At 39.5% G+C, this 27,132-nt stretch overlaps 1 protein-coding gene across 6 annotated transcripts in view; it reads right to left on the minus strand.

The window, feature by feature from the left end:
• Positions 1 to 3,662: 3,662 nt before the first annotated feature.
• USF3 (upstream transcription factor family member 3) overlaps positions 3,663 to 27,132 on the minus strand; it is a 58,662-nt gene continuing 35,192 nt past the window's right edge. For all 6 annotated transcript variants that reach the window (XM_037136834.2, XM_037136837.2, XM_037136833.2 and 3 more), the window contains 2 exons: positions 18,793 to 18,889; positions 3,663 to 15,787 (listed from right to left, as the gene is read on the minus strand). In XM_037136834.2, the coding sequence (XP_036992729.2) occupies positions 9,336 to 15,787; positions 18,793 to 18,889 (6,549 nt within the window). In that variant the 3' untranslated portion in view covers positions 3,663 to 9,335. The remainder of the gene's footprint in view (positions 15,788 to 18,792; positions 18,890 to 27,132) is intronic.

Raw genomic sequence — 27,132 nt, forward strand, 5'->3', positions numbered from 1 at the left:
TCCGTGCAGGCCCAGTAGGCTGGGCAGAATCCGTGCCTCTGCCCGATGGCTGGAGGGTCTCTCCCAGGGGAGAGGTTTCATTCGCCAAACTGAGGCAGAAGAGCGAGCCTGCCATGAACTGGGAAATCGTAACTCTTCACCCGGGGTACAATGATGATGGTGATAAGTATTTCTAAATTTGTCCGGAGGTAAGACAACAAAGCAATGTGATTTGATTTGAAACACTGACATACTAACCAATCTTCTTCCCCTACACTAAGCTGTTTCTGAGGGTTTCGAAAAAATATTTAATGTGAATTTGCACATCTGCCACTCGGCAACATTTTAAAAAATGGGATTTAACCTAATTGGATTCAGGAACTCCCAGAAAACTCCCCCGAGCCAGTCAGTTCTGCGCTGCTACAATTTAGCTTCAGCCTTTCTCAGCCACAGATCTGAGTGTGATTAAACCGTGTAAGAAAACACCACCAAGCAAGAACTGCACAGCACATAGTTAAAAGCTGGATTTTCGTATCTTCCCCAAACTCTGTAGCTTACTTTGCTATGTGAAAATTAAGTGGTACATTGATACTAGTAATTAATTTACCTGACTTCTGAACTTACGTAGACAGCAAATTAGTATTTATCTCTTTAATTTCTCACAAGACATAAAACAGGTCACAGAAGCTGCTGACGCTGCATTTCGGTCTCGCATGTAGGGGGACGGAAATGAGGAAGGGCATGGAAAAGAACCGCCCCTTGGCATTTAAATGTTCCTTTGAAACAGTGTTAAAACACGTGAAATAGAAAACCTCTTTGTCCTGCACAGCAATATTGTAAAGGAGAGAGGACAGATAACGTAGCAACAAATAAACTAAGGTACACATAAGTTATACTTCTTGCCCTAAGTCCCACAGCCCGCTGATGGCAGGCCAATACGAAATGGTGTCATGGCTCTTTTTCTGAACAGTGACAACACAGTAAGTTTGAGATTTGGCTGACTCAAGAAATTTGTCAAAAGAAAACTAGCATCAGTTCAGACCTCCACAGATAGTCTTTCTTAACTTTTTATTTGAGTATAAAATATATTCAGTAATATACAACATGTGTATTAAGTTTATACTTATTCATGAATTGTTACATATATATGCATATGTAACCACCGCCCACATTAAGATATAAAACATCCTCAGGTCTGTTCCACTGATCTGACTTTTCTCCTCATAGATAAATTTTGCCTGCTCTTGAACTTCATATAAATGGAATTATGTGGTATGTACTCCTTTTTGTCTGGCACTTTTCACTTGATGCAATGTCTGGGAGGTTCATCTGTGTGTGTATCAGTAGCTCCCTTTTAGGGAGATGACCTTTCATTCGCCCATTCTCTTACTGATGTTTGGGTTGTTTCCAGTGTGGGGCTACTGTAAAGAAAGGTTTTATGAACATTCTTATACATATCTTTTGGTGAATGTATACAGACATTCTTTCCCAGGGTACATACTTAGTGCCCCTATGGAATTTCTCAATCACAGAGTAGGTAAGTCTCTACTTTTAAAGGAAACTGCCAACAATTTTCCAAAGTGGCTGTACCAACTTACACTCCCATTATCATCGATGAGCGTTCTAGTTATTCCACACCTTTTTCAATACTTGGAACTAATTTTCCAATTCCTCCAATTTTAGCCTTTCTGGGTGAGAGTGCAATGGTACTCATTTCCATTTATTTTGCATTTCTTGGATGATTACTGATGTTAAGCGCCTTTTCATGGACTTCTTGGCCATATATGGAGAGATTTTTTTCAAGTTCTGTGCCCATTTTCAAAAAATCAGCTTATGGGTCTTTTTCTTTTTGATATATGTAATCTTTGCCAGTCTGTAATTTGATGATGAGAAATTCTTAATTTTTATAAAGCCTAATATAACAATTTTTCTTTTATGGTTATGCTCAGGTAATATTTCCTGTGGGTTTTCTTTTTTTCTAGAACATGATTTCTCCAACTGTTTGGTCTCAGGACTCATTTGTAGTCCTAAAGATTACTGAGGCCCCAAAATACTTTTGTTTATGTAAATTATATCAATATTTACCATGTTAGATATAAAAATGGCAAATTTTTAATATTTATTAGTTTAAAGATAGCAATAAACTCATTATAGACTAACATAACTTTATGATAAAATTTAAATTTATATGCCATTTTCCAAAACAACAAAAAATTATGAGAACTGTGTTTTGAGTTGTTGTAAACGTAGTTAACATCTGGTTTAACAGGAGACAGCTGGATCCTCAGCTCTGATTCTGCTCTTCCTCTGTTGAGTATCTATTTTGCTTGAAGTGTATGAAGAAAATCTAGCCTTACAGAAATATCTAGTTGGAGGAGGGAGTAGCCTTTCCAGATAATTGTAGTTACTCTTTCATATACCTAAACTCAACAAAGGGTAGTTTCCCTTTGTGGAATTTGAGTTGCAATGTGGAATTTGAAACTGTATCAGTGAACTTTTCATGTATTGTCATGTTGAAATCCATTGTTCTATCTCACAGTTGATGGGTTTTGGTAGCTCTTTCAATAGGGTTGTTACAACTTTTTGTTCTAATTGTTGCAATGGGACTGCTGACCTGCCAGTAGCTCCTACATCCCACCTAACAGTGAAAATTCCCCACATAGCTTCTTAAAAGAGATAGGTAATTAAAATCTTTTTCCTTCAGACATCTAACTAAACTGGAAAGCCAACAAAACTTTGTACAATTTGCACTTTCATCTAAGGGAGATCAGATTTATACATAATGTTTACATTTTTATGGGTTGTATACCCTTTAGGGTACACTAGGGCTCCCTGTGTAATGAAAATATATAAAACATCCATGGCCTGTGCGAGAGTCAGAGTGCAGTAACATGACAGAATACTCAGTTTTAATCTGAACTCCCGAGAAGTTGGAACAAGGAAAATATTCTAATTTCCTGTAGGACCTGGAGGAGTTAATGATCCCTACTTGTTTTAATTTGCAGATATATTTATACATTTGCAAGACAAAAACTTCAGGTGTAAATGAAATAAACACCTGAGTACTTCATTTTTGCAGTACCATTCTTGATACCACTGCCCTATTATTAAAAAGTATCCATTATCTTGACCTCCATCACTTCTTGAATTGATCATTTTTACATCTCCAGGCTACCCCTAAATACTAGTTTAACTTATAGGCACTTCAGCTTTATATAGCTTTATCCTCTACAAGCTCCTCTGTGGCGTGTTTTCTCCCTCAAACTTATGAGAAACTTGGGCAAATGCTGGTGAGAGGTGACCAAGCTCACGTGGCAGTAACGGAAGACCTGATTCTCGTCCTGAAGTTCTATGCTTTAGTCTCCTCCACTATAAAATGCAAGGAAGGGTGTAAACCAACTCCTCTCTCAATGTTCCTCTAGATCTGAAATTCTAGTTTTATTTACAATAAGGGTAGAGGTATATAGTCTGTTCTAAAAATAGTGCTGCTCATAATTGTGATTTATTTGAAGTTGACTAATCAGGAACACAATGCCCAGGGGAAATGTGTCACATTATTATTTCAGACCCTTTGGCAAAATAAAGTTATTTAAAGATTACTCGAATGTAGGACTTTAGCGTTAGAGAGGAGTTGTTTTCATACCAGGCTTTAGTAGCACATGCCATGACCAGGAAAGACAGAATTCACAATGCAAAAATGCAAAGTTTATTTTCTTAAATAAAATACTATATTCATATCTATACAAATAATTATTACAACCATTAAAATGTTACATTTACCAATAAAAATTTCAAAACTTTAAACAAGAGCATGGTTCGGAATATTCACACCCTAATACAATGCATTTGTAAAAAGATGTCAAAATAAACAGGACCTTATTCTTATTTACAACAGTAGGACAATCCTGATCATATTATACATATCTGCTCTGGATTTCATTACAAAACAAGTTAACTCCCATTAGAATAATAAACAAGGTGATTTACAGTAATAGGACACAGTGCACAGCGGACATTGCTGGCATGGAAATAGCTACAACTATTACATATTGAAAGCATTACGGTTATAGGGTTGTTTCTGGTGACTGCCCTAACAGTAAGCTTCCCGCCCAGTGTATCTGTAGTTTGTGAAGGTGATTATGTCTCAGATTTCCCCACATATTTTTCACCAGAATGAATACATTACGGCCTGCTGAAAGTGGAAGCAAATCTTTTCTTCACAGTAACACAATTGCAGCATTTTAAGCAACACTGTCTGGTCCCTTTCTTCTTGGAAGATCAACAGTTCGACTCCCCCTAAAAGTTACCAACATAATCAAGTCCAGTGCCTCAATGACCTCACAGATGAAAAATGGTTTTCAGACTCAGGGGATGGGGAACAGAGATTCAGAAAAGTGAAGAGGGCATCTGGCGGGAGTAAACATTAAGTTCCTGTGACACAGTATGATGGAAACCAAACACACAGCTGACCCCCCAAAATAAATACATATTCAGGATCATTTTTCAAAAGGTTAAACTGCAAACAGTTATCTTCTACGACTCATGATATCTCTAATGAGGATTATGCAATCATCAAAAACAACACCGATTTGGATATTATGCCAATATTTTCAATGCAAGTTGGCTCGTGTTTATGTAGCATCTGAACACATGCACAAGACGAAAAAAGATTACACAAATCTATAAATAAGGATGTTGTGGTTTGCACAAATCTAGAAATAAGGATGTTAGATGACCAACACATACAAGCAGAGTTTAAAAGGAGTTTTGCTTCTACCTAGTAAGTTTGTTTGCTGTTGTTTTTACAAGTTTGGAATCGAAGATGGCTCAGAGAATGATAAGGCAACAGTGAGAAACATCAACTGTACTTGTCTTCCAGGTGTTTGATTACTTGACAGGTACCATCCTGGCTGGTCTTTGCTGTAACAGAGGAGCAGGTGAGTAGTATGTTCCAATGGCTGGTCTTAGGACCAGAGGCACAGTTTCAGTAAAGTGCAGTACCAGAGAAGAGGCATGTGAGCAGAACTAGAAAGAAACTCTGTCCAAGAAGGCCCTTAACCCTTCCTCCTGGCATATCTGGACTGCCTCAATTTAATCTTGATGTCCCCCACAGACTCAACAGAAAACTCTCAGGCTCACACAGGAAGTCCAGAATACAGGGAAAATATGGTTAAGTCCAAAAAAGGACCCCTTTATGTCAAACTCTGGTGAAGGAGAAAGAGTAGCCAAAAAGGTATCTCAAGAAACTATTTTCTGGCCTTTAATGTGCATTTAAGTACCATAAATCATCACTCACAGAGTAACTTCACATTAGTTTCTCTGGCTATTACTACTGCCCTCTGGATGTACAAAGCCACAGGCAATTATCTCCAGGCAAAGGCAGGGTTTACATAGACAACAGAATTACAATGACATCCAGGTTCCTAAGGATAGCAACCTAAAGCTGTCTTTCGGGATCAGCTTTGCCCTTTCCTCACTCCATGGAGGGCAGGGGGATGCTCATTAAAACAAGGAACAGAACTATATGGCACATTAAATATTTTAAATCAATTTTGACTTACTTCTGTTTTGAGAGATTGGGTGACTTATTAGTTCCCTAAACCAGAAATTGGGAATCATCTATTTGGGAATATGACTTCTGGTCACACACTGACCCAATAGATAGTGTGCCCAATAAATGTTTCAAGGCAAAGGAGCAATCATCACACTAAGGAAATGACCAGATTCCCTGTCACCTGTTTAACAGAGCAGATGGATGAAAAGAATAGCCTAGGAACCTATGTATCAAAGGAAGGATATTGCTAAGAAGATAAGTTTATGTAAGTCATTACGCTTTCTCAAATTTTTAAAACTTTACTCCCATTAAATGTGTTCCCACATTTTTGGGGGGAGAGGGATAGACATTTCAGCCCCTCCAGGAAATGGCCAATGTTAGAAGGCAAGAGCAAGGCAAGTGAATTATCATTAAAATAATTTTAAATAAATTTGCTTAAATAATTTTTTACTTTAAAAAGCTGATTTTAAAAGTTTATCCTCGTTGAAGTACACCTTGATATGTGACTGAAAATGGCGGCAAAAGAACATTCCTTCCTCATTTTTCTCTCCCCACAGTTTGATATATAAAATTGTATGAAGCATGATCACTCTGGAATTTTCAGTCCTTCCTTGGAAACAGGGACCATCTCTGACACCACCAGAGGGTCTCACAATAAAAACAAAAAATAAATGTCCTGAAGTGGTAAAAAACATTCCAAAACAACCTGTTTGTACAAATAAAAAAAATTACACAAAACTTGATTTGTTTTATCTATGATTCACACACTAAAAGTTTATACGTGATGAAAAATCTCAAAGTTTTCACCTCATCAGAAGTTACTGTGTTAAATGTTTAGAGGAATCAACCACTTTCTGTAACTGATTCCATGTGATTAATAATACCAAGAGAAAATTGATTGAATCAGTGACTCTCATTTACAACTCACACATAAGCTTGTGTATTTCCAAAATTAAAAAATTATTTGTCAAAATGGTTTTACATGCTATAGTCATATATTAGCAAGCCAAGGATAACATTAAATTTACTATAACCAAAATTGACTATGCTCTCTGCCAATCCTTTGCCAAAAATGATATCCTGAGATCACTACATATTAAGATAAATTCCACCCCCAAAATCAGGTAGCTCTAATTATCATGTACTCAATACTGCTGGTAGATCTCATACACTTGTGCTTTTAAGTTAAATAAAATTACTATGCTCGGAACCCTTACAGACTTGAGTTCCTGTGTAAAATGACCTCATATATATATATATATATATATATATATATATATATATATATATATACACACATATATACGTATATGTGTATATATACACATATACACACTGTATGTGTATATATAGATACATACATATATACACACACACATACATATATCCATACATATATACACACACATTTCTGTAAAATAATTAGAGCTACATGTAAGCAGGAGCCAAATTACTTGCAGATGGTGACATCTTTCCTAGGGTGGTCAGAGAAGCCTTCTTTAGGGATAAAGAATCATTCAGGATCAAAGTGTTACAGGCTTGGAATGAAAGCTCTGAGAACTGTACCTCTGAACAGAGCTGAAGAGAAAAATACAATCAATGCAACAGTGAAGTATCTGAAAGTTCCAGGCTTTGAGGCCTTTTCATTGCAATGTTCAAACTAAGTTTCTCCTTAGCTTATTACCTTAGTTCCGATTATACCTAAGAGCCCCCAATTCTGCAGAACTCACTAGCCACTGTGTGCGTGTGCGTGTGTGGTTGTGTGAGACGCAGACAGAATAAACAATACACTGAAAACTGTCCTTGAAACGAGCAGATTGGATCTTTCAAGTACCAAGAAAAACTTGAATGTTAAAGTTTAAAGCTCACTTAAAATAATTTAAAAACAAGTAATAAATATCACATTTTTTCTCAATTTAAACTTCTAACTACTGTGTTTTTATATGTGGTCTTGTGGAATAACTTATTCATGAAGCTCTCCTATTCCTCGCCACCATCATTTTGAAGGGAGAAAATACAAAAGTTTTTTCTCATTTACAATATATATTTTTTTGCCCCCAGAAGGCTGTTTCTATCCGCAGCACGAGTAGATGGGAAAGTTTGGTTAAGAACAGTTGAAGAGGCACAGATGACCCTTTTGCTGAGTCTTTAGAAGAGGTATTCACTGGAGTTCACTGCTCTAACCAAGTCCTAGGAGGCTTTTTAAGGAAGAGGGGGAAATGCTGGTCCTTGGGTTCACTTTGTTAACAGACAGAACAATTTATATGCTCTGCCACAATCTCTCCCACTTCATCCCAGTTTTGGCAGAATATAACAACAAAAATTAGTGGGTTCGAGAATACGAGCATATACGGTTGTTGACTTCTATACTGAATTTTGAAAACTTTAAGTATATACGTATATTTTTTTAGGTTTATTAGTAACTTCAGTGGGGCTTTTTAAAACCCCTACATCAAGTTTTTCTATACTTCAGCAGGTCTTGGGTCTCAATTTCCCATTTTCAGATGGCAGGCCTATTTTTAAATGACCAGTTTATACTTTAAAATCTATGTGTACACACACATTCACACATACACACAGACATATATAAAGACAATTTCTGAAGCACCATTTCACATCTACCATCAGGAAAAATACTGAACAAATTCATCTTATTATAATTCTACTGTGAAGGATAATAATGCAATATACAATGCCATATTTTAAACATAAATATCAATAACTGAAAATTAGGACAGAGCTTAAGACCTTGCAAAATATTTTTAAAGTAAGGCTCAAATAATTATGTTTCCAAACACACTGTTTACTGACCACTCCCTACTGATTAAACAAATGTAAAAGAATTTACTTCAAGATCAATAAACAGAATTAATGAAAACAAAACACAACTGATGAAACAACAATCTTTGACTGAACGCATGCAAAACTCCACAACAGAACTGCTCTTATCCTTATGGTCTGATGCAAAATGCAAGCACAAAATGCAGGGTATCTGTGTACTTTTCTTTTTAGCTTTCTATTTTTAAGGCTAACTGTTTAAGGAAGACCTTTGCTTTAAAGGATCTTGGCACATTAAAGGATAACATAGGTCTCTAATTTGAGGAACAAGACATGAAACTCAGATAATTTACTGTTATAGTTACAAAAGAAGCCTCTACCTAAACCGAATATTGGGAATAATGGCTGACCTTAAACAACTCATTTATTTGCTAACTGCTTGCCTTTAACCATGGACATTCATTCTATAATAATTCAACACCTGCCATGGGTAAGATTCCATTCTAGATGCTGACATACACAGCATTTGGTTATAAGCCATTGTACTATATAGAATTATCTGTATTTTTGGAGAACAATTCAACTATTTCAACTATTTTACATACTTTCAACAATCAAGTTCAAAACCTAGGTTCCTTCCTACTACCCAACAAATGCCAAGATTATCTCACCCAACTTGCAGCTGATTAATATTTAGGAAATATTACAAATCAAACTTCAAAATGCAAATCTGCTTGAAAAATATAAAAAAACACATGATGCAGTTAAAAATGAAAGATAATTTGACAACCTAGTATTTGCATCATCTCTGACATGGCTTCCCGACATTCAGAAGATAATTAGAAATTGATTATATGAACACAAAGGAAGGTGCCCTCAGCGCAGTAGGCAGCGCGTCAGTCTCATAATCTGAACACAAAGGCATACACACACGCAATCTCCCTCTGCACATGCATGTACATGTGCATGCACACACATACAGTTGTGATCTCACCTGTTACATTTACTTTTAGTCTATCAGTGTTTAAACAGCTGAACTGCAGTCATGACCTAAAATATGGCTTATGTTGTGGGCAGGTCTGTTTGTGGACTGCTTGGAAGAGTCAGAGGCGGAGGAGTTTGCGATTGTAAGCAAAGGTGACATTGCTGAGCCATCAGGAAGAGCTGTAGCTATTTCTGGAAACAAAGATGTCATATTGAAATTGGATAAGTGAGAGTTGGTCATGTGCATTGGTGGCATATCAGGGAGAAGAGGAAAACTTGGTTGAGCGAAACCAACAGGTCTTGGAGGAGACAAAATTGACCCAAATCGGTTATTTAAACTTCCACTGTTTACCTTCTCTGTGCTAGGATTTGAGAACATTTGATTTGAAAAATAGGGGATTGAAATGTCGTTGGACAGTGTAGGGTGAGCAGGAGAGTATGGGGGATAGAAGGAAGGTAAAGTATTTTGGGGATCTACAGGGATGAGGGCTGGAGTTCGAGTGGCACTAGGCTGAGTAACCTGTGGAATGAAAGAAGTATTAGCATTTATTGGTGGATTCATGCCACCCTCAGGAATAAAAGGAAAACCAAAATTTTGTGATAGTGTATGCTGATCAGGCACTGAATTATCATTAGGTACTTGTGGGCTATCAGGCATGAAACGAACAATACTTCCTCTCTTTTCTGTAGTGGGTTGTTGGCGTCCAAGAATCATACTGCCACTAGCAGACAGAGGAAGATGGGGAAGACTTGGATCAAAGACATTACTATGCCTTTGGTTTCCAGAACGATTCCGTTCAGGCTGACGAATTTTGGAACCACTGCTGTCTTGCAAGGGATGCCTTGATCGCTGAGGAACTGAAGAATTAGTTTGACGTACAGGAGGCCCTTGATCAGCATTTCCATGAGACACAGATGGGTGTGGCAAAGCTGGCCTTGCAACCCCATGCATGTTGGTTGTGACTGGAGGGTTCATGTGGCCCTTGGTCCCATGACTGTCAGTAATCCTCATGGGATTGGACTTCTGTACAGAAACATTGGGACTTGTGTTTCGGCCTTGAATATCTCCTGAGGAAGAAGAACTTGAAAAAGGAATATTCAAGGTGCTGTTCCTGGTGTTAATTGCACCTAAGGACATATCACAACTTTCCCTATTCTGATTTTCACTCTCTCTTCTAATATGGACACTTTCATGAGCTGGGGGACAATTATATTCAATAGCAGGGGATGGACCACACTGTGTATTCCTCTGATGTTCTGAGAGTGATCTCTGGCTTCCAATGACCTGATCACTAAGATGAGGGGCAAGTAAACTCTGCATGAAACTTTGATGACATGTATTTTCACTGTCCCTTGCTGGGATAGCATTTCCTGTTGGGATGCTCTGAACTGGTGGATAAGGTAATCTCTTTTGGCGGTCAATTGGTGGTGGACCAGGGTTTTGACTAATTCGAAAAGCCTGAGACTGCATACTCCTCATTGACGATACAGAGTTACCTATTTCATTATTTCTTGAAGACTGTACTTCAAAATTACTCTGGGGCTGTTGAATGGATCCAGCGGGTTTAAACGTCTGACAGTCAGAAAGGCGGATCTCTGAGGCAACGTTGTGGTCCACACGACCTTGCATATTATGAATGGCCAAACCCTTATTTCTGGGTACATCAAGATAACTTCTCATTTCAAGCTGATCTGAAACTCTAGAACCCTGAATCGATATACCCATTCTCTGCTCTGAGTTAGAAGATGTCTTCCCAATGAGTGCCTCAGCAGAATAACTTGAAACTCTATTTCTCTCTGGTCTGTGTGGAGTACAGGTCATATCTGAAGGTCTAGTCACAATACTTGGTTGGGACACCATTTGCTGTTCCATGCCTCTTGATGTCAAGAGCCTTTGCATTGGATTATGCCCGGATACATGTTCAGAAGAAACCCCTGATCCTTGCTGCCTGCTTCCAACATCCTGCTGCTGGTGCAGAATATCTTGACTGAGATGGTTCTGGGGATGGTTGTGGTGGTTCCGGCTAGTTGAAGGGTTTTCACAACTCTTCTCTGGCTGGGAGCTTCCAAAGTGTTGCTGCATCTGTTGCTGTATCTGCGGATGGTGGGGATGTGGCTGACTACTCTTGGGTCGGGACTGGTCAGTCCCATGGTGCTTCGGTTGTAAGGAAAGCTGAGAGGCCTGAGTGCCCTGAACAAGATTCCTCTTTTTCTGCATCTGAACTTCCTGTTGCAGAGTTCTCTGCTGGTGGACATTATGGGGCTGAGAGTGGACAGAGCTCTCTGCATGAGGTATGTGATGCTGCAGTTGATATAAATGATGCCTCTCTCTTAACTGCCCTGCTTGCTGCTGTTGCTGCTGCTTCAAGTAGAGATGGTTACTGTGTAGGTGAGATACCCCTTGAGCTGGAACATGCTGTTGCAGGGCCTGCAGATGTTGACTGGCCTGGGTTTGCTGCTGCTCAGCAACTGAAGGCTGAGAACTGCACTGAACTTCAGCTTGCCTCAGTGCAGGGGCCACAAAGTTGTTAGTAGGTGGAAATAATCGTGTAAGGCCATCTGCATGTGCTGAGTTGCTAATAGGCACAACTGAGTTTGAAGAGTTGGGAGGGATCTGATTAACCATAATTTGAGTTTGATCAGAAATGCTGTCTGGAGTTCGGCTCATCAGGGACATACCTTCAAGCCTGAGGGAGGCTGGCTGACAATGCTTTTGACGTTTAGCTGAAGACAGTAGAAGGTCATCTTGGACAGCACGTTTAGCAGAGTCCTTACGGCTTTCATGACTTGGCTTTAAGAGTGGCTCTTGAATCTGTGGATTTGGTATAGTACCAGTCATAGTATTTAGTTGTTCTTGGGAATATTCAGTCATCAGAGATGGCCCAGGAGGCTGATTGCCATAGGAACTAGATGAAACAGTCAGATTAACTGAAGCAGGAACAGCTGTTTGCTCTGAAGTTTGGGTTAATCCAGCACAGCTGACGAGAGGATGGCTGATGCTGCTCTGATGGATAAGATTATTCACACTTAAACTGGTGATGTTTGGTGGCTGACAAGTCGAAACCTGCAAAGAGGCATTTGACGTTTTAATTCCTACAGAACAACTTGGTTTTTCAAGGGGCCTATCCATAGTTGCTTCGATTGAATCCTGAGAATTAAATTCATTTGGTGTTGATTCTGCCTGACCTGGGCCATTCTCTTTAGAGATCTGTGTTTTGAAAGGCTGGTCTCCTTCTAAAGATGATGCTTCAGAAGGCTTTGAAGTAACTTCCCTTATATCAGCCTGGGTGCCAGGTCTTCCCTTCTGAAGGTTCTCCTGGTCAAAAATAGCTCTTGCTGCGAGAGCAACTATATCAGTTTGCTCTACAAAGGTACAGCTGTCACACGTATTAGTTGTTACATTGCTGGTGACATCCTCTCTGGTTGTTTCAGGAAGCATGGATGCAACTGAGAAACTACGACTACTGCCAGAGCTGGTTGACATGGGAGAGTCAGCCTGCCTACTGCTGAGCAAAGAACCGTGAATACCCTCGTGGTCAGGGGTGCAGGAATGATGCTGTCCTGGATCTCTATCCTCACTGTTCATCAGTAACAACTCCTGTTTGGGATGGAAATCAATACTTGAATCAACTATTTTAGAATTTTCTGAAGAAAAGTCAGGATGGCCCATCTGGTCTGAAAGAGATGATTTCTGAGGGTCTTTTTCTTTAGCAAGGCCAGATAGCAATGCAGTTAAACCTTGCTCCTTTAAGAGACCTGGGGTTTGCATTCTATCTGATGAATCTTGCTCAACTCTGCAAGGTTCAGCAATGATTTCTACCTCAGAAACAGAATCGGTACTTGTGGTGCTCGTGGCAGATGACAAATCAGAAACCTGAGAAACCAAAATGTGGGGATCATCTGAAGGTGAAATCAACATGTTGGCTGAAGTACAGGGTTTGGCAGCATCGGACAACGCCAAACTCGTCGGTAGCTTATCCTGAGATGTCTCTCGTTCCACTATGGGGGCAGAATCTTTGGATTTTGCTGAGGCCATTGCTAAATGTTCACTTGTTACAGATTCGTGGGAGGATGAATTAAACTCTTCTGCTGACTTAGATTTGGGTAAAGACTCAGTTGTCACTGATTCTGAATTCAGAACATCCAAAGGATGTGAACCAGAAAGACTTACAGTACTCTTTGCCTGGGACACAGCGACAGATGGCAACACAAGAGGGGGGCTTTCCAGCAGTCCAGCATTACACGGTGGCTCTGCTGAGCCTTCGGTGCTGGGGCCGTCTGCTTTGCTCACATCTCTGACTGAATTCAGGGGGCATGCTGACTTGTTAGCTGCTAAGTGTTTCTTGACACCTGGCTTCTTATTCAACCTTTTTGATTTCACATTAGACAAACACGCTACAGTGTTCACTGAGGGAGTAGTCACTAAATTATAAATACTGGGTAGTGTGGCTGAACTATCTGTTGTCATGGGAGATGCTACAGTTGCTGTTAATGAAACAGAGTTAGCTGGGGTGGTTTGACTATTTGCAGCAGTTTGAGGGTTGGCAGGCTGGCTAATAGACAATTGTACACAGCTTTGCCCAGCCATCTGTGATATGCTTTGATTGAGGCTGGCCAAAGCGCCAAACGTATTCAGGGCAACATTGGTATTTGGATCTTCGCTGGTGGTAGGCTGAATAATTTGCATAGGGTTTTGGTTTGTAGTTCCTGATGAAGACATCACAGGCTGCAAAGCAAAGAGCTGTCCATTTAAAGAAATGGTTTGAGGCTGTTGTTGGTTTGACATGGTAACAGAAAAAGTTTGTGTTGAATTAGATGTTGATAATGATGAAGGTCTTGGTAATATGTGGACAAGATGCTTTCCCCCAAAAGTCTGTGGAGTCGAAACATTTTGTACTGAATTAGACCCTATTATAGCATTGGCTCCATTGACAGGAAACCGAACAGAACTGGGAGCTGGAGCTGAGAGGAGGGGCAAAGGATTTTGATTAGCTGCCTGTATGATTACTATCTGCTGACCTACGGTTTGGTTGGGAACCTCTGCCCTCATCACTGTTGGGCATGGAGTGGTGCTGGGAGGCTGAAGAATGATAACATTTTGATTAGCTGGAGCTGCATTAACAGCTGTCCCAACTGGCTGAGCCATCTGAATCACTTGCATTGCTGAATTCAATGGAAGGATATTTTGGGGGGGCTGAGATTTAACTTGTGGCTGGGCAATTAGTGGCTGCATAGGTAAGGATGGACAAGAAGGCAAGGTTACAATTACTTGCTCAACTGGCTGCCCATCTGCTGGAAAGGAATTATTCAAGTTGACCCCGGTAGATCTGTGTCTACTGTGGTTCGTTGTGGTGGGGCTAGTACCAGACTCATTTAATACTGGAGTCACAGCAGAAGATGGTGTCTGGCTTAAGGGCTGAATAGTGTTTCCTGCCAGTTGCAAAGTAGTCCACGTTGTCTGAGTATTTCCAGCTGAGGAAATTCGAGTAAGGCTATTAATGTTTTTCATATCTGAAGCACTAACAGCTGAAGAAGGCAAAGAACAAGAGCGAGCCCAGCCATTATCCAAAGGGTTTGCAGAAAGAGTGCTTACAGGAGTGGTGGTCTTCCCTCCTCCAGGGGCAGGCGGGGCCACTGCTGTGCTGACACTTGCTGAGTCTGCACCCTTGCTAATGCTCATTGGACAGGAATCACTTGCAGATCTAGGAGGCTGGGAACAGACTGTGGTGGTAACTGAAACTACAAAGGTGGTTTGAAAATCACTTCTGAAATCCAGTATACTCGGGCAGGTCTTGCCTCCATGGTTCACTTTAGTGGCAGCTGCTGAGGAGCTGGAGGGGATACTTGTGGTACAAGGGACTATTTTCTTCAATAATTTGGGGTTCTCTTGCCCATTCTTATTTTCAGAAGAATTTTGGTCATTTAGACTTGTGTGCAAGGGACAATGTTGGTGAGGTTCAGGCCCAACGGGAACAGCAATCAGGGGGCCAGTGGTGGCACCAAGAACATTTGATTCGCTTTCGGAGGTGGAAAGCTCGAGAATATTTTGAGCAGGAACGGTAGCCGGAAGACAAAGAGGAACGGGCTGGTTGGCAGCCAATGCAGAAACTGCAGTCTGATGCCATGGCTTGTTTTCAGAAGGGTAAACTCCAGAAATAGACACAGGAGTCACAAGATTGCCAGTCCTCTGTACTGGCACCACATTGGCAGTTTGCTTTTGCAAATTATGACCAACATTAAAGGTGATCCCCTGAACAGCTGCTCCCTGGCCGTTTCCACCAGGCTGACTCCCATTGGAATAAACAATAATGTTTTTCTGAACCTGGTCACTGGGAATAACAACAGAGACCTTTGCATTTTTAAGATTTCCTTTCCAGTGGATTGTGGGATCGTCATATAAACATATGTCATTTGCTTTTAGTAATTCAATATATCGGCCATTTTCTTTTTGAATTTCTTCCAGTTGTTTACGTAGCTTTTTAATTTCTTCAGCTACAATATTAAAAATAAAAATGAAAAAGTTACCTGTGAATGTCAGTATTTACAATAACTTAAGAACTGTATACTAAAACTACAGAAATCTAATTCAAGCACTGTAAATACCTCAACTGAGAATATCCAGCATGCCCTAATAAAAGCTTTCTCCTTTTTAGGATGGTATCTCAAACCTCTATCCCATATTTTTAAAGTATATATTTTTAAAGATCAATAACTCAAAAGATGAAAATTACTCATAATGTAGAAATGTTAAAACTCCCAATTCAAAAACTCCCAATATGGCAGCTACAAAGGTAAAGCAAGAGAAGACACACTGATGTCATGGTAACATGTAGGAACGTAATACCGAACTTCAATAGAACAGCATTTAAATGCTACAACAGCTAACATTACTCATAGTGGTAATAGAATCTCTCTCTCTTTTTCTAAAGGTTTTATTTATTTATTTTTAGAGAGAGGGGAAGGGAGAGAGAGAAAGATCAATGTATGGTTGCCTCTCATATGCCCCACAGTGAGGAGCTGGCCCACAACCCAGGCATGTGCCCTGACTGGGAATTGAACCAGCAACTCTTTAGTTCGCAGCCTGAACTCCATCCACTGAGCTACACCAGCCAGGGCTAGAGTCTCTTTTATAAATGGCTTTAACTAGTTTCTATTGTACCCTTTTAAACAATAAAGACCAAGCAGAACATGTAAGAAGTAAAGTGGTAGAGCATGGAGGAAAGCATCAACGATGAAACTTGCCTTTTCCTTGGCAGGGCCCACGTATGTACACTACTGAGAAATAAAGATGTCACACCCCATTCCCTTCTAAGGGAGACAGCCCCACCCCTGGACCCTACTCACGGGGCAGCCTGGGCTGCTGCTACTTACGCTCCTCGACCTCATACATCCCTACCTGCCTTGCCACAGTGGTAGGTACTCTCCCCACTCCTCCTGCCAAAAACAAGACAATCCTCAAGGACAATGCCCTGTGAGGTAGCCTGAAATGCAGAGTTCTGTTCTGACAAGGATAAACTGAGACTAGCAGATTATTTTCCTCAGATATTTAGGCTCAGAGACACAGGGGAAAAAATGTTAATGTTCCATGGACATTAGAAATTAAAATAATCAGTACGGACAGAATAATAATGGTTGTTGTTACTCCTCACACACTTACTGTATATGCCTGGCCCTTTTCATTCATTGTTTCATTTAATAATAACAACAACAATCACAACAGATAGTATTTATGAAACATTTACTATGTGGCAGACTTTAAATGCTTTACCAGAATTTTCTCTTTTAATCTTCATAACTACCATGAGATGGGAACTATCTGTTGTCATCACCATTTCAGATGTGACAGGCAAGCTCAGAGTAGTTATGGAATTTGTCTAAAGTCAATCGGACAGATACTATACTATGATTATCCTCATTTTAAAATAAGGAAACTGAGACTTGGAAAGGTTAAGTAACTGGCCAGAGGCATGTGAGTGATAAATGAAACCGACACACAAACCCAAGTGGGACTGACTCCCAAGGCCACTGCTCGGACCACTCTCTAGACTGTCGTGTACAATATGGAGAAAACTGCTGGGAGATGGAAAGAAGATGGAAGAGATACACAAAAAAGAACCAAAGAAAGGACAGAAATGGCAACATGGTTACACCTAAGCTGCCTCATTTGCTGCTTGAACCCCTGGCCATGCTGTTCAGCTCTTCCTGAGCCCCCTGCAACTTGTATTTTTTCAGTAGTTTCCCTTTTGCCTAAGGTAACTCAACTGTCTCAGCCACTGGGCTGCGAAACAAGAGGCCCTCATTAGAAAAGTCATTCTAGCCTTAACATCCCTTTCATGGGGTGCCTCAAACACAGACTATGTACCTAACAACCTGACAGCATTATAAGACAGGGTCCGCACTATAAAAGACAGCTGACCACGTTGAGGGGATAAGTTGTTATCTAACTAAAAGTAAACAAGGTCCTGGCTGTTGTGGCTCAGTGGACTGAGTGCCAGCCTGTGAACCAAAGGGTCGCCAGTTCAATTCCTGGTCAGGGCACATGCCTGGGTTGTGGGACAGATCCCCAGTTGGGAGCACCTGAGAGGCAACCACACGCTGATGTCCCTCTGTTTCTCCCTTCCCTTCTCTAGAAATAAACAAAATCTTTTTAAAAAATTTTTAAAGAAAATAAAAGTAAACAAGGAAATTCTGGACCTGACTTTCTGAATATACTTTCTAATATTCTTCCTGCTTCTCTTAAACACAACCCAGGACTGCTGCCACCTCCACAAATTCTGCCTTTGTTTCTCACCTTTTAATGGGACCTTCTGAGTTGTTGCAGGAAATTCTCTCTGCTCTTGTCAGAAACATAAATAAATGACAATTCAAACTGGCCTACTGTGAGCTTTACACTTGCCTGTGGTACTTTTATTTTCAGCTGTTATAAGGAAACCCATTCTCAGTTCAAGTGAAAAAAGAGACTCATTTGATAACACAGAAAGACTCACCTTTATCTAAAAATCAAATATCATTAAATAATCAGTTTAATGCATACTTATATGTAATATAAGTAATTATAAACTAAGTGTGTGGCCTTTTGAATAAATTCACAATTAAGTCTTGGCACAGGCGTATCTTTATCTTGTTTTTAAGTTACAATGAGCAGGATTCCCCCACTACATTCTCTTACGGACTCCCCCTAGCTGGAAGACCCACGTAGAATACAGGAGATCCAGCATTATTTATGAGTTAAGCAAACAAAAAACAGAGTAGTCCAAAGTCAGAATTACATATGCCTGCAATATTAGAACTGCTCACAGAATGGGGGAAGAAGATAAACTAAGATGAATTTATTTGCAACACTATCCTCCCAGACTGACTGAATGCATGGTCTTACTAATGTTTTTGGTCAAAAAAGCCTTCTGTATACTAATAGAAGTTGGTTGTGATGCAAACGCCTGAACATAAAAAAAAAAAAAAAAAACCACACGCAACAAAAAGGAAGAAAAAATACTTACCTTGTTCATTGTTTCCTCCATTAAGCAGGAGTTCATCATTTTGCCTTTTCAATTCGGTTATATATTTAAAGGCTTGGTCCAGGATCATATTCTTGCTCTGCCAAAGAAAATTAACTATTTAAATGCTTCACTGAAAGGTAAGATCTTGCAGGAAGAAATTTAAAAACTTTGGTTTTATCACAGATATCTAATAGTATGTTTTAAAATTTTTGAAATTCAACTCATTCAAAAATGTTGTTCATCTTTCATTTACTAAGTATTTACTAAGCATCTGCTATGCATGAGGCTCTATCATACACACAGAAATAATATATATAATAAAATAATATAACAAAATAGAAAAAGTTCCTGACCTTGAGAAATTTTATACATATACATAAATAACCAGGTGGTAAGTGCTATGAAGAAAAATGAGGAGAAGCAGGGTAAGGAGGGGCCAGAGAGATGGCAGAAGTTACTCTGTGCTTTGGATTGAATGTTTGTGCCCCCCTATGATTCCTGTCGAAACTCTAATCCCTGCTGTGATGGCATTTGGATGCTGGGCCTTTGAGAGATAACTAGACCATGAGGGTAGATCCCTCATAAATGAGATGACCTTAGCAGAAGAGACAAAAGAGAGGTGACTGCGCTCTTTCTCTGTCATGTGAGGACATAACCAGGAAGACAGCCTGTACAGTAAACAAACTGACCAGCACCTTGATCTTGGACTTACCAGCCTCCAGAACTGAAAGAAATAAACTTTGGTTGTTTAGGACACTGAGTCTGTTATTTTTCTAATGGCATCCCAAAATGACCAAGACACTCTATTTTAATCTATTTTATGTAGGGAGGTTGAGGAAGGCCTTTCTCTACACTGAAGCACAAACCTAAAGGGTTTATTATATGCCTTGTAGGTATCTGAAGGAAGAGGGTACAGGTAGCAGGACCACCAAAAGAAAAGCCCTCAACCAGGGCTGTGTTTGGCATTTTGCAGGAGGAATAAGGAGAAAAGTAATAAAAGAGGGGGCCAATGAAAGCCTTCAAGACCATTTAAGATGTTAAGATGTTTATTACATGTTAATATCATTCCTTACTCTGTCAACCAGAACTAAAAACCATCCCAATCACAGGTGGAGAAAACAATGTCACCTGATTACAATGTCACCTGATTACAACGTCACCTGATTGAGTTTCGCTATCATGCTGCCACTACATTCCATTCCTAAGCTTTTTGAAAAGACTGTATTTTATGTCAAAGTGTTGCTTTATTCTTTAATTAACAATTTTAAAAATCAAAAACACAAGGTGTACATATAGCAAAAATGTAAATAATCTCAAGGGATATATAATAAAAACTAACTTTCCAACTCTTTCCAGAGGCAACCACTGTAAAGTTACTTGTGTAACCTTTCAGAATATTCTGTACTGATGTGTATGTGTATATTAAATTTTTACACCCAGGAAGAAAGATAGTATAAACAGTAGGTTACATTATTTAATTTAAAAATATATCTTGTAGTTTCTTCTACTTAGAATTTAGATAGCAATACCTATGTTATACCTTTAAAAGCTGTGTTTATTTTATTACCAGTCTATTACTGATAAATATTTAAGCTGTGTAAGAGGCACTTCAGTTTTTTTATTCTTTAGCTATTAAAAATGATGAACTGCCAACTGCAATTGAAAAGTAAAATAAACCATTACTCAGAACCGTCAGAAATCAAGTTGAGTGGATGTCTGACAACTACAGAATTAAAGAAACCACATCCATCCAGACTGGTAGGAAGGCACAGACACAGAACAGATTGGTTCCACATCTACATATGGTGCATAAAAATTCAGGAGGGATATCTCGGAAGAAAGGAGTCCCATCCTCACTATAGGGCCCCCAGCCCAAGGTTTCAGTGCCAGGAAGATAAGCCTCCATAACTTCTGGATGCAAAAACCAGTGGGAACTCAGTTAGTGGAATAAACTTCTGGAGTCCCAAGCACTTCCTCTTAAAAGAACACACACGAGGATTCACCTACTCAAACTCACTCCATCTGAGCTCCAGCACCAGGGTAGCAGCATGAAAGGCACCAGTGGCACATGGGGAGAAATTGAAGAGTCTGGCATCAAGGTGAGAGCTCGGGGACAACTCTTCCCCAGACAGAAAGGCAGGGAGAGCCCATTGTTCTTTTTCTGACCCTCCCTGCACAAAGCTACAGAGTTGGCAGATGGGTGCCATATCTGAGATTCCATCAACCTGGATAACATTCTTTGCCCCACCATGGAGATCCCCTGAAGCTCTGTCCCACCCAACTTACAGCTGTTAATAGTGGCTTTTCCATATGAACGGCTGGCCTTGGCTCATGCTTCACAACATCTTAAAACCTTTCAAACTAGCAACAGCCAGCCTCAGTGAGTCCCTAGCCCCTGAACCTCTTGCTAAGGGGCCCCAGGCCCAGCACTAGCAGCAGCCAGCCTAGATTTGCAGTTTGGCTTCACCAGAAAATCTCCAAGCCCAGCACAAGTAGCAGCCATCTCAGATTGCTTGATAGCTCAGGCAGGATGGTCCCAGGCAAAACACAGGTGGGGGCTGACCTTGGCCTGCACCATCCGGAAAACCCCAGGGCCTGCACACCCAGTGGGTAGCTACAGACCTCATTGGAGCACCACCACCCTGATCCTGCACAGCTGATCCCCCACAGGGGTCTGAAGTTGGTGGTCAGTGGTCATAGCCAATCCTCGCAGCTGACTGACTGGCCTGGGTAAATCTCTCCCATTGATCTGCCAACAGAAACCAAGGCTCAATTACAAGAGGGTGTACTCAGCCCACACAAAGGGCATACCTTGAGTACCCAGCTTTGGTGATAGGGGAGGCTGTGCCATTTGACCCTACAGGACACCTACTATATCAGGCCATACTTCCAAGACACGAAGTCTTAGCAGCACTACCTAACACATAAAAACAAACACACAGAGGCTGATGAAATGAGGAGACAAAGAAACATGGCCCAAATGAAAGAAGAGATCAAAACTCCAGAAAAAGAACTAAACAAAATGGAGATGAGCAATCTATCAGATGCAGATTCAAAACACTAGTTTTAAAGATGCTCAAGGAACTTAGTGAGAACCTCAACAGCATAAAAAAGATCCAGTCAGAAATGATGGGTACACTAGTTTAAATAACAAACAATTTACAGGGTAACAACAGTCCTGTGGATGAAACTGAGAATCAAATCAATGATTTGGAACACAAGGAAGCAAAAAACAACCAATCAGAACAAGAAGAAGAAAAAGGATCCAAAAAAAACGAGCATAGTGTAAGCAGCCTCTGGTACAACTTCAAGCATTACAACATTGGCATCATAGGGGTGTAAGAAGGAGAAAAGAAAGAGCAAGAAATTGGAAATGTACTTGAAAAAATAATGAAAGAACTCTTCCCTAATTTGAGAGGGGAAATAGACATGCAAGGCCAGGGAACACAGAGTGTCTGAAACAAGATGGATGCAAAGAAACCCACTCCAAGATACATCATAATTAAAATGCCAAAAGTTAAAGACAGAAAGAGAATCTTAAAAGCAGTAAAAGAAAAGCAGTTAGTTACCTACAGGGGAGTCCCCATAAGAATGTCAGCTGATTTCTCAAAAGAAACTTTGCAGGCTAGAAGAAATTAGCAAGAAATATTGAAAGTCATGTAAAGCAGGGACCTACAGCCAAAACTGCTCTACCGGCAAAACTATCATTTAGAATCAAAAGGTAGATAAAGAGCTTCCCAGATAAGAAAAATGTAAAGAAGTTCATCATCACCAAACCATTATTATATGAAATGTTAAAAGGACTTAAGAAAAAGAAGACAAAAGCTATAAACAATAAAATGGCAATAAATACATATCTATCAACAATTAAATCTAAAAAAGAAACTAAACAAACAAGAACATATAGAATCATGGCTAAGAAGAATATTTCAACAGTTGCTGGACGGGAGGGGGCTGTGGAGAATGGGTGAAGAGGTGAGGGGATTAAGAAGTACAATAGGTAGTTACAGAATAGCCATGGGGATGTAAAGTACAGTATAGGAAATGGAAGAACCAAAAGAACTTGTGTGCATGACCCTTGGATGTGAACAATGGTGTGGGAACTGCCTGAGGAAGTGGGAAGTGCTGGGTGGTGGAGGTCAAAGGGGGAAAACTTGGGACAAATGTAACAGCATAATCAATGAAATATAATTATAAAAAAAAGAAAATAAATTATTTTTAAAATTTCACAGTACGTGTTTAACTTCTACTCCTGTATGCATATTACTGACTGTCTCTAGTGCTTTATCAGATAGATGCTTTCATACAGGAATTGGTGATTTAGGGGTTTGGTCCAGCAAGTTACAATTCTGGGTTCCTAGACTGAGTCCCAAAATAACCCAGAAAAACACTTTTTTTTTTTTATGAAGAATAGAGACATTTATTGATGCAGATGCAAGAGACATTGTACAGAAAATAGTGGCACCCCAGTCTCCTTCAAAGTAGGCACCTTGGGACTTCACACAGTTCTCCCAGTTGCCATCAGCTGCCCAGTAGGAAAACACTTTTGAGAGAAAAAAACTGACACTGTCATTTTTTAAATGAAGAGGCAAGACAAAGGCAGAACCTGGTAGCGCCTACTTACTGCCTCTCTACTACAGAAGGGGTTGGCAATGTGTAGCAATAGTGAAGATAATCTCAATTTATTCAGTCTTTGGAAGCCAAATACTGACTTCCACTGTACATTCTAGGACACCAACAAAGCAAAATAATTATGCTTTCCTTTCATAGAAACTCATATTAATGAAAGCCAAGAGCAGGAAAATGAGATTTTACTAGGCAAACACAAATATTTACTAAGCAGCTACTATACACTGAGATACGGAGGAAGCAAAACAGTCAGAAGACAAAGTATCTGCCCTTAAGTTTGCTACTGTGCTAAAAGAAAGAGAAAGTATGTTTTTAAAAAGACTAAAAAACACATTTATATAAGATTAAGTACCAATTTGTAGGGGAGAATGAAAAGAATTTGAAGGGTAAGACCTTCCCAAGAGAGACAGTGTTGGGAAATGAGCCAAGCTGGTCTAGCCTCCCTAGGCCTGGGAAGGTTCAGGACTAGGAAGCTCCAGCTACTACAGAAGGTGGGGTGAGAGGAAGGGGTTAAAAGTGAGGGGACTTATGGAAAGATTCTTCTGATGCAGGAATAAGAACCAACCCCCTCCACACACACACAAACACTCTCTCTCGCTCTCTCTCTCTCTCGGCAGTGGGATGATTTCCCTTTTCTGTCCCAGACACAGGAGACAAGTTTATTTTCTATGAAATGTTACCAGAGAATTTCAGACCTTGGCACAGAAGTGAACAAGATGAGCCTCCTCAGTGAAAATGGGTAAAGGAAAACTCTGTCTCCTAAACCATGAGAGCCTTGAGCACTCACTTCCCTGACCCTCCTCCCAGGATAATGGCAACTAGCCTCATATCATACTCTTCCCACCATTCTTACTCCTAGGTATAGGGATGAATGATTCTGCTCTGGAAAACATCATCATCATCATCATCATCATCATCATCATCATTACCACTAACCACAAAACAAAAAAAGCTACAAATACTGATGTTTTTGAGTTTTACAACACTAGTGCACCACCTAATCACTCAACAGTTAGGGCCACCAACAGACAAGCCTAATCGTCAGCTTTTTAATGCCTCATTGTCAAATATGAAAAAACAACTAAGTATCACTAAACATTTCAGGAAAGTCTCCAAAAAGAAAGATAAAACATCAAGACAAATCAGAAGAAACAAAGTTAACAGAAGAAATAGAAGAAAAATTTAAAAAATACCCTGTAACATTCTCAGAGATGAGATGAAACAAATAGGTGGCATGAAAAAAAAAAAACAAAAAGAGTAAGAAAAAAGAACCTTAGAAATTAAAAATATGAGAGGAAATTAAAAACAGAAAAGTTGGAGGAGACCAAACAATTGAGATTGAAAAGGAAGGAAGGGTAGAGGGTTCCAGAAATAGTCTCAAAGGAAAAAAAGGGAAAATGGAAATTATGTGGTACATTTGACCATGTAGAAACTGTACTAAGAAACTGTTAGAAGTATAGAAAAAAATTAAAGAGAGGTATAGAGAAAATTAAACAAATGAAGAACATTAAGGCAATTATTAATTCCAAAAAGCCAAAAGTTACATGTGAAATGAAACATAATATAGTACACTCCTGCCCTGGCTGGTCTGGCTCCATGGACTGAGTGCAGGCCTGCAAACCGGAGGGTCACCAGTTTGATTCCCAGTCAGGGCACACGCTTGGGTTGCAGGCCTGGTCCCCAGTAGGGGGTGTGTGAGAGGCAACCACACATTGTTGTTTCTCTCCCTCTCTTTTTCCTTCTCTTCCCTCTAAAAATAAATAAATAAAATCATATTCGTATATATATATATATATAGTATACTCCTTGGTTCAACCATAAACCATATCTAGACTCTCTTAACAACATAAAAACTGAATGTCAATTTAATCAAAAGTTGTAGTACAATTGTACTGGGAGGATTAGACGAGGGGAAGCAAAAAGAAAAGCATAATAGGAAGTCAATATATAATATACAAAAAGAAAAATAAGATATAGTAATGCGAGCATGTCATTTTGAAATGTAAAAGTAATGCCAGAAGCAGCAGTTCAGAATGACTGCCTCTAAGAAGCTGTATTAGAATTGTATTACACAGGAGACTGATGTTGGATGTTTTAAGCTTTTTAGTGCTATTTGCTATGTGTATATATTATTTTTTGCAGATATTAATTTAATAACAAATATAATTGCATTAAACAGTGTCACCCAATAAATTTAATACAATTTCTTTAAAAAATCCATTAGAAAAATGGATCAAACACATAGAATAGGTGCTACATAAAAAGAGAATATACAAATACTCAATTAGAATGTTTTAAAAATTAGTTGTCAAACTAGTTTAGACCTTCTTTAGATTCAGGGAAATGATAATAAAAACCATGAGACAGCCCTGGCTGGTATGGCTCAGCGGATTGAGTGTGGGCCTGCAAACCAAATGTTCCTGGTTCGATTCTCACTTGGGGCACATGCCTGGGTTGCAGGCCAGGTCCCCAGTAGGGGGCATGCAAGAGGCAACCACACACTGATGTTTCTCTCCCTCTCTTTTTCCCTCTCTCCTCCTCTCTAAACAAAACAAAACAAAACAAAACAAAAAACAAAACAAAACAAAAGAAAATATGAGACAGTCCTGGCTGGTGTGGCTCAGTTGGTTGGAGCACTGTCCTAAACTGAAAAGTTGCAAGTTCAATACCTGGTTGGGGCACGTGAGGGAGGCAACTGATTGATGCTTCCCTCTTGCATCAATGTTTCTCTCTCTCTCTCCCTCCCTCTCTCTCTAAAAGTAATGAAAAATTATCCTCAGATGAAGATATTAAAAAAACAAACATGACATACTATAATACAAAAATTAATTTTAAAAAGGCTAGTACATATTGTAATATCCCAATACAGTCAAATACTATATAATCATTTAAATGTTAGGAGAACACATGAGGAAAGGTATCTACAACCAAGTCTACTGGGTACCACTGAGTGAAACTACAAAGCAGGTTATGAAACTACAAAGACATATTCATAAAGCAATGTCTAGGGAAATGAGTAACAATACTTTTAATGGTGATTATAAATAATTTGGGAGTGGGGTGGCAGTTTATTTTTTAAACTTTTTATGCCCTCTATATTTTATACATTTTTTGTTTGATTTTGTTTTGTTTTCAGTGAGCACACTTTATCCTCATCATCAGAAGAAACAAAACACTATCTTCCTTAGGGGAAACTGTCAGCTTTAATAAGCTCAGATTTTAGTGGAGGTTGATAGGGCATAGAGAAGAAAATAAAGAAGAGGTCCTTCGAAGGGTCTTGGTAAGAATTTAACATAGTAAAGGAACATGACTGGCAGAAAATGAAAGAAATGCCTGGTAAATACAGCTACACACATATAAATGTAATCGTGGGACTGAGTAATTCAAGACCTAAAGATCTAGAAATTATATGGCCCATCTGATCATGTAAAAAACTGTACTAGAAGACTGTCGGGAGTGTGGAAAGAAGCACGGCTATGTAGAAAATTATGCAAATTAAAAATTATGAGGCAACTATTAACTAAAAAAAACTATTAATGACAAGGAACAAAAATAATCATTCTGAATGGCCATCATAAACAAATCAACAAATAATAAGTGCTAGAAAGGTTGTAGAGAAAAAGGAACTCTAGTACACTGTTGGTGTGAATGCAGACTGGTACAGCCACTATGGAAAACAGTATGGAATCCCCTCAGAAAACTAAAACTGGA

This window comes from Artibeus jamaicensis, unplaced genomic scaffold (genome assembly GCF_021234435.1).
Source record: "Artibeus jamaicensis isolate MK-2021 breed Jamaican fruit bat unplaced genomic scaffold, CSHL_Jam_final contig_3126, whole genome shotgun sequence".
NCBI classification, from domain to species: domain Eukaryota; kingdom Metazoa; phylum Chordata; class Mammalia; order Chiroptera; family Phyllostomidae; genus Artibeus; species Artibeus jamaicensis.